Genomic DNA, 8,978 nt, shown 5'->3' on the forward strand with positions numbered 1-8,978 from the left:
AATTCTGGGCGGAAGAGGAAGTGAGGTCAGACTCTGCTCTGCTCCGAGAGAGACCCGACAGCTCTGCTCTCTGGAGCAGAGACGCCAGGATGGACGGAGGCTAGAATCTTCCCGGTAAGCGCACCGTGGGGTGCTTACACACATCATTAGAAATGGGCTAGTCCAGGTGCGAGAATTAGCCCGTAAGGGCTAGAGTTCATGGGCCAAGCAGTTCTTAAATGAATACAGTTTGTGTGTTTTTATTTCGGGCATGAGCTAGCCAAGCGGCCGGGGTGTTGGGGACGCAGCCCCGCCGCCGCTCCTATTTCAACACGTGTGTGTGCCTTCATGTGCCACAGGTTCAACTTGGTTCTCTCCTGCCATGTGGCACTCAGGAATTGAACTCAGGTCATTAGGCTTGGCAGCAAGCCCCTTTACTCACTGAACTGTCCTGCTGGCCCTGAAGCAAGCATGCCTTTTTATACAGCCAGGCAGATAAAACCATCACACTGTGTTCTCAAGATAAGCGATCACTAACTGTCAAATAAGAAGACCTGAAAGATGTTTAAGGCTTGTGTCGCGTGCTGTAGAAACCCACTGGAGGGTGTCAAAGAAGGCTGAGATTTGTGTGCACGTGTGTGTTAAAGGGAGACAGAAGTCCTATTTTGTCATGTTTGCCAATTTCTATGGTCTAAATACTTTTCAAGGGCTGATAGCAAGCGAGAGAGCAATGGCACCGAAGGAGATGGAAAGAGACACTCAGAAATCTCTCAGGAGATGGTAAAGCTTTCTCGGCAGGCTGCCATGCATAGTTTATTTACATATATTAAATATTTCCGTTTTGGGGTACATAGATTTGTCACAATAAATGTATAGTTGAGGGCAGGTTTGTGTTTGGGGCATTGGTGTAGCCAGTGATGGAAGACTGGGTGGAGGGTGAGAAGAGGGACATGGGAGGGCAGAGAGAAGGGACGCGGGTTGCTTTCAGCATTTTTTGACTATTATGAGATACTTTTATAAGTGGGATTTTCTCTGCAATCTCAGTGTTTTCTTTTCACGTAACCTGGTATTCTGGCTTTCGTGGCCTCTAGCTAGGATCGCATCAGATGATCACAAAAGCAATCCAGGGGTAATTACAGTGATCTTGAAAGATGTCATCATCTTTTCTGTTTGATGTTCCACATAGCGCTCCAAAGTAAAATTTCCCACATGGATTACAACGTAGATAATTCGGCCACAGAGATACCGTTTCAGCTAAGTATAAGGGACTAGATCTGATGCAAGGCTATCAAGTTTACAGTTCGTCTAACAGACATGACCAGCCTGTGGCCCATGCCCCATGTGTCTGAGGATAGTTTGAATCCAGCCCTACACATTTGCAGATGAGAGCATTGTGCTGCAATGTCCAAGCAGTCAACACCCCCGACTAACATGCTTCTCTTTTTTTGGTGGTGAAGAGTTATAAGTATTTGCTATGATATAACCTTAAGAGACAAATGGATGAGAGTCCCCATCTACTCCTGAGGATTTTAAGCAGTTAATGGTTGCTGGGGGAGAGAGAGGCATTTTTTTCAGTGTGGAATTTATTGGTAAGATACCGACTCGCCTGTAAGCAACCTTAATGATGAAACTCATTGGAACACACACGCACACACACACACACAAAACCACACACACACACACAAAACCACACACACACACACAGAGACATGCACTTCATGAAAATAGAAGGAGGACTCATTGGGAGGAGGGAGAGGATTCGCAGGAGTGGAACAAGAGAGTGTGTATGGGGGGGTGAATATGATTCAAACACACCACACACAAGCATAAGAATGTCATCGCTCAGCACATTATTACGTAATGTAGATTTATGCTAGCTAATAAAGAACAATGGCAAAGCCACAAATGGATGGTTCTATCAGCATAATTTGGGTTCTAAGCCAACTTTTGTTCTAATCTCTCTTATATTTGGAATATTGTTTTACTATATACTCACAAAGACAGTGATATTGAAATTGAGCTAAATTACACTTCTTGAAAGCGTCTGTCACTTTAAAGTACGCTTTATGATGATTTGTTTCGTCTCTACAATAGTGTTAAACAAATGCTTTCTTTATTCCTAGCTATCGAATGAAGACTGTGTCATGCATACATTTTCCTGTTCTGACAGGGAGTAGGCTTCTCGTGTCAAAGTGGGGCCGACTAATTGTCTGTGGATGTACATTTATTCTCTCTGACCTTGTCTAGAGAGCCTTGTGAAAACCTGGGGGGGGGGAGGGAAGACCTCTTAATTAGCTTATAAACTTTGCATGTGAATCCAAAGCCGCTAGGTGTTCATATTCTGTAGCCCGGCCAAGACCCTTTCAAAGATAAGACAACGCCAGCACTAGGGATCAGTTGCTCAAGGGAGGTTTATTGACAGTAAAGAGCTGCTTACAGACAGCGGTGGGGTACTCGGGTGAGCCCTCACGTTTGCACACGACCTCTTTCCAGATGGATGGGGAGTTCGGCTGCCGATGGCTCAGAAAGAGAAAGGGACAGAAGGCAGTAGGACAGACATTCTTCATAGGCTTGCTCACTTCCCAGACGGAGTTCACACCTCATCTTCTCCGAGGTTTCTTTTTTTTCTCCTTTGCTTATGTTCTTTGTTAATTGCTTTGAGATTTCTCTTCCAGGGAGTGGAGCCTGGTGGTAAGGATTTTGCTGCGCTGGTCCACCTCCTCTAGAACTTTCTTAACCACAATGGCTTTGGCTGAATCTGAAAATGCCAAGTTAAAAGAGGACTTTAGACAGCCAGAAGGAAACGAATAAGAAGTTACATAAAGGAATATGATCCGCCCCCCGCCCCTGCAATGTAGACCGGAGTAGGTAGAAAGCACAGACAAGACTCAGTTTTGGTGACTTTTGACCACTTGGTTAGGGCAAGTCACAGTGACATTTGACTTTAAAATAAGCACCCGGGTCTAAAGTTAGACACCTAGCGTGCAATGATATCAACTCTAAGTCCTACGGCAGCCCAAAAGCAATGATCTGGGCACTGGACATCAGGTAGGCTGACATAACAAAGGCATTTTAGCTTCGTTACCTTTGAGTTGATTGCCGGCATTTCCAGATCCATAATCTTTAGACTTGTAACTGGCAGACTTACAGGCCCTGTGAAAACATCACAAGAGAGTGACATGGAGTGATCTGTTCTGTTTTAGGCCTGGTATGAGAACTTCTTTTGCTCTTTGGAGAACGTATTCGGTGGGTGACAGCGGAAACCACCGTCCTTTGACATTACCCACGGTAACAGAGACAGTCGCGTTTGTTCATGGACAGTTTCAGCACAGATCTAATTAAGTGCCTTTCGGGATGGGCATCCCCCAGCATCAGGGGAGCTAGGTTCTATGACTGCAATGTATTCAGAGTCAAAGGATGGCATTGTATTTACAGAGAATCTACACACGGTCTCCTCTGTCTCAGATCTCAGGGTCACTTACCATACTGACTCTAGTGTAAATGGTGTACAAGTAACTGCTGTTCTTTAAGGTTCAGGGCACGGGCAAGAGGGAGCCTGGGCATGCCCAGCAGCAATGCAGTACTTTCTTTGTGCGGTTTTCCTGTGTGGATGTTGGAACCCACTGCCGTGGAAGAAGCGGACATGGAGGGTGGGATGCAAATGGCTTTTCCCACGTAAATCCGTTCACCTACCCTTCATCTCCTCCTATGAGGAGGCAGTAGGTCTCGATCTCCTTCTCCAGGTGGGCCTTGACATTCAGCAGCTGCTCGTATTCCAGCTTCTGGCCCTCGGTCTCTGTCCTGACCTGGTGCAGCTGCTCCTCCAGGGCGCTGATCTGAGCCTGGATCTGAGCCAGCTGTGTGCAGTAGTTGCCCTCGGTATCGGTCAGGGAGCACTCCAGTGAGTGTTTCTATCGGGAAGAATACAGAGCCATTGAAAAGGATGTACAAGACGAGCTCGTCAGCCAAGTGTGGGGGCGCACGCCTTTAATGCCAGCAGTCGGGAGGCAGAGGCAGGTAGTAGATCCCCCGATTTCCAGGCTAACCTAGTCTACAAAGTGAGTCCCAGGACAGGCAGAGCCACACATGAAATCCTATCTCAAAAAACAAAACCAACCAAAACAAAACAAAAAAAAAAATCTAAAAACAAAACAAGCGTATGTGAACATCTTTTCTGCAGCAAGTGGGGTTTTTAAGCCAGTGGGTGGAAATTTAAAACAAACTTAGGGAGTAATAACAGACTCCTTCAATATATACCGTGGCTAGGAGAGACTGAAGTTCGATTTCCAGGGTTTGGAGCGTGCGCTTCATTTCAGTCAGCTCGTTCCTGGCTGAGGTGGTGGCGCCCACATCCTCGGTGATCTGCTGCTGCAGCGAAGCGCTCTGAAACGGCAACCAAGAGGGACAGACAGATCTTAGCTTGGCAACAGCACGAAAAACGCATAGGGACCATAGGGACGGGGTCAGGCGAGAGTTACCTTTTCCTGGAACCAGGCCTCGGCGTCCCTGCGGTTCTGCTCAGCCAGGGCCTCGTACTCAGCTCGCATGTTGTTCAGCAGGACGGTGAGATCCACACCCGGGGCCGCGTTCATCTCCACGTTCACGTTGCCTCCCGCTGCGCACTGCAGAGCCTGCATTTCCTGGAGGCAGAGAGGCGTTGAGCTGAAGTCCAGTGGAACTTTCAGGGAGTCTAGGAGCTTAGCTTTGAGAGAGTTCTCGTCCTGGTGTCCATCCTTGCCTCTGCAGTGACTACCCTTCCACATGGTATAGCTCCCATACACTTGGCTTACCTCTCAAGGCTGGTGAAGATAACCATCACCGAGTAGCCTGCTTCATTCGGAAAGAAATCTTAAAGGCTCCAGAGCCCTTTATTGTTGTGAGTCTAACCCTGCCCCTGGGGCGGCAGGGCTTCACTTTAGCTCTGGTCTGGACCCAGAATAAGTCTTGGTTTCTTCACAAATCCAAGTCCTTAAACCCCTTAAAAGAACTGTCCTTTGACTTTTATTTGGATTGTTTAAATATGCACCCTTTTGTCTGTCTTCTTCTGGCAGGTAGAGATCACCTTGAATGTTTTCTTAACTACTCCCTGAACACAGCCTGAGCAGAGTCAAATGGTTTAGTTTAGATAATTAATGATATAAATAGATAAATAAATGTGTACGCTCAAGCAAGTGTGTGTGTGCAGGCAAGGAAGGATCCAGCTGTTAAGTTTACACAAAGGTTACAGTGCTCTTTTGGATGTTGGAGTCACACATATCCCTGTGTGATTTCTGGTTCTGGCAAGTTGTAGCTATGTTAATTTGGGGAAATTGTGATTAATCTGAAAACTGAAAGTAATTAAAAAAAATCCTTCTCTGGGTGGTGTTAAGAGCAGAGGAAGGATTGATAATAACACAGCGGCTTTGCAATATTGTTTGACATGTGAGTGCTGGTTCTCATGATTCCTGTAATCTGGGCTGCTGTCAAAGACAACACAGTCTTCTGTCTGAACGGGGTGCTATTGGCTAAGTCCATTCTAAGTGCATGGACAGCAGGTGTCCCTGCCAAGCCAGTACAAACTAAAACAGCAAAGGCCCGCTGTCTGCTGCCAAGACCTTCCTCCTCGCTCCTGGGTCAGGGCAGCTTTCTTTCCTCCAGGAAGCCAATCCCCGGTTGGTCCTTAGACCAGTTCCTTCCTGCTGTGAATTCACTGTACCGTCTCTGTCTCTGCAGGTGACTTTAAAGACTGCAGAGCTGAGTGAAAACTCCCCCAGCTTTAAAAAAAAAAAAAAAAAGATTAAAAACAAAGGAAAAACTTGTGTATCTGTGGGCCCATTTTTAAGCAGAGTATTTTTAAAACGCCAATTGCTCCTGACTTATGAACAGTCTTTAGAGTAACTGCCATGGATTATAACCACACGTGAACTCACAGTGTCAAACAAATGCTGTAATGCTTTTGTAATGTTTAGTTTACAAGCTAGCCTCGCGACTAACCAAGTAGCATGCTAGCTCCCGATTTAAGCATTTGTCTTAACTGCGGATATCTTCGACCATTTAAAAAAAATACCAAAGTAATTTAAAGGCACCCCACCGCCTTTTATTAGAACAGAAAATATGGAGTGTAAAGACAGTGGCTTCGTGATCCAGTGAGCACTTCAGGATGCTACCCGCTGGCTCATGTCTATCATGGTGTCTAGTAAGAACACATCTGGAGTGTTAAATGGGAGCTGTACACCACACACCTCCCCTCAAGGCTTAGGGATCATTGCGGAAGAGGGGGTGGAAAGATCGGGAGACCCGGAGGTGGCGCACAGTGCCAAGGAAACCGTGATTTCTGGACATAATAGAACAGCTGCATGTACAAATTCATGGCGGTTGTGCCAGAGTCCCCCGGACTCGCACAGGCTCAAGCCAGACAAAGTCCAAGGAAGGAATGGGGGAGTTGGGCACAAAATCCTCCATCTAGCAGAGCCACAATTAGCATTTGAGAGCTGCTGGGAGCGGAGGAGTCAGTTTTGTCTAACTGTGACCCCTGGGAATGACCTCACTCCAGGGCGGGCCCCATTTCCAAGAGTTGTTAAGCCGTGCAAACTAAACTCGATGTGGGTAGGGGGGAAGAAAGTTCAAAGTTGGGTGGGTAGGGAGGTGAGGGGTGGAGAGGAAGACTATGGGAGGGGTTGGGGGGAGGAAGGGTGATCATGACCAACATCTATTGTTTGAAAGTCTCAAAGAAAGAACTTATGCAAATATTATTAAAAAGGGTCTTGATATTACAACTATATACCGTCTGTCAGAAGTTAATGTGCCCTACTGTTACATAGGAATTAAGATAGCACATTCATTTCGTCTAATTAGATATAATTGTCTAAGTAGACCACTTAACAGCTATAATGACAGTCAGCCACTGATCTTAGAAGCGGTCTGGAAAGCAGGGTTCTTCTGCCCAGCCATGGGAAAGTGGGCATAAGAATAAGAATGACTATATACAGGCCACTCAACACCTGGGAAGAGAAGCTGGCTTCCTGTGGGTTTGACAAAGAGCCTTCGGACCAATTGCCTGCCTGTGAGGGCCAGTGGGGGCGTTATCTGCCGCGGGCAGTGTGGAGAAGCAGAGCAGAGCCCGCCTGCCCACGCGCCCGCCCTCCCGCACGCCCTTACCTCTTTGTGGTTCTTCTTGAGGTAAGTGAGCTCCTCACTCAGGGTTTCGTACTGAATCTCCAGGTCGGTTCTGCACAGCGTTATTTCATCCAGAACTCTGCGCAGCCCGTTGACATCAGCCTCCACGCTCTGGTGGAGAGCCAGCTCATTTTCGTACCTTCAAAAGTGGCAGTGATTTTTTCCAGTTTGTCACCCGGTTGGAGACGGTCACCAATCATGGGTATACTCCAAACTCGGGACTTCTGAAGTGGCAAATTTGGCCACTTTTGTGACATTTTTGAAGTTTATTGTACACTTGCCATTTTTTTTAACGTGTGAGAGGTGTTTGACAAAAAAAGAAGTAAGTTATCGGGCACTAGTTTTATAAACAATCACTAAAACTAGCCAAGGTATAGAAAAGCGATAGCATTCGCTTTCTTTTCTAAAAGAATTTAAGATGTGTCTTGGTCACACCACCCTGCCCTGAGCTCCCTACTCACACTCCCCTTGGGTAACCCCCAGCATGGCCCCTCCCATTTCCAGGTTCTTCTTCTTCTTTTCTTTTCTTTTTTTTTTTTTTTTATACCCTAGAGTCCTATCAGTGCTGCCTGCTGGGATGCTGACTGATCTTATTGGCTTGACTTTGTTCAGGTAACCATAGCTTCACTGAGGACAGGAATAAGTGTTTTAATGTTGGAATGAGAGTGGCTAGTCTCTGATGGCGCGATTAAAAAGAAGCTTGAATTAAGCCCGCACGAATTCCCTTCACTCTGGGACAACTTACTTGAGTCTGAAGTCATCAGCTGTCAGCCGGGCATTGTCAATCTGCAGAACAGCATTGGCGTTGCTGGTGGTCGAAGTGATGATCTGGAAACCAGGAGTGTGACTTTTTAAAAGGCCATTTATCGCAATAGTTAAAAAGGCAAAGGGTTATTATTATTATTATTATTATTGTGTTAGAAAATGCCAGTGATAAAAATTAAGTAGGTAGCACACGCCTTTAACCCCAGTACTGGGGAGGCAGAGGCAGGCGGAGCTCTGTAAGTTTAAGGCTAGCCTGGTCTACAGAGAGAATTCCAGGATAGCCAGGGCTACATAGAGAAACCCTGTCTTGAAAGACCAAAATAAAACAAACAAAAAAATATGAATCTATCATCAAAGGCATTTTAAACACGAGGTTAAACATTCGAATCTACTTCCTGACTATTGCTCGGAAAAGTAATATGTCACTAGAATAATCACAAATAAAGATGTAGTAGGTCTTTTTCAGTAAAGAGAAATTCAGATAGTAAACTACATAACGTGACTGCAAAAATATAATTTCTTACCTGGTTTTTAAGGTCATCAATGATCGGGAAGTATCTACTGTAGTCATGATCGAGACCCCGACAGGAGCCTGGTCCAAATTTTTCGTACCAGCTCTTGATCTTCTGCTCCAGGTCGGCGTTGGCCTCTTGCAGTGCTTGTACATTCTCCAGGTAGGAGGCCAGGCGGTCGTTGAGGTTCTGCATGGTCACCTTCTCATTGCCAGAGAGAAGGCCCCCCTCATTCACGGTGAAGCCAGCACAGGAGTTAGCCACCCCCGTGTTTCCTCCTGTAGAACTGCTCCCAAAGGCGCAGGAGAAGCCACTTCCAATGCCTCCTATGCCACAAGCGTTCCCAGCCCCAAAGCTGGTTCCCCTGAGTGATCCTGCGCTGGGACGGGCGTAGGACCTCCTGGATCCACTGGAAAGACGAAGAGACATGATCCTGGGGCAAGCGGGTCACAGAGCTGTGTTCTTCAAAGTCAGAATGGAGTGCCTTCTGACCCTGATGGCTTAGTTTGCCTTTTTATAGACAATTTCTCAAGGGTGTTCTACGAAATTCTGCCTACATAGAGTAAA

At 46.4% G+C, this 8,978-nt stretch overlaps 1 protein-coding gene across 1 annotated transcript; it reads right to left on the bottom strand.

Moving 5' to 3' along the window:
* Window positions 1-2,627: 2,627 nt before the first annotated feature.
* Krt25 (keratin 25) lies at window positions 2,628-8,840 on the bottom strand. The gene is made up of 8 exons (XM_050156924.1): window positions 8,424-8,840; window positions 7,880-7,962; window positions 7,117-7,273; window positions 4,458-4,619; window positions 4,237-4,362; window positions 3,673-3,890; window positions 3,065-3,132; window positions 2,628-2,737 (listed from the first exon to the last, which is right to left on the bottom strand). Exons 1-8 carry the CDS (start codon window positions 8,838-8,840, stop codon window positions 2,628-2,630), a joined length of 1,341 nt encoding a protein of 446 aa, XP_050012881.1.
* Window positions 8,841-8,978: the final 138 nt, after the last annotated feature.

The sequence above is a fragment of the Alexandromys fortis genome, unplaced genomic scaffold (assembly GCF_014885135.2).
Source record: "Alexandromys fortis isolate MF-2015 unplaced genomic scaffold, M_Fortis_MF-2015_v1.1 scaffold_31, whole genome shotgun sequence".
Lineage (NCBI taxonomy): Eukaryota > Metazoa > Chordata > Mammalia > Rodentia > Cricetidae > Alexandromys > Alexandromys fortis.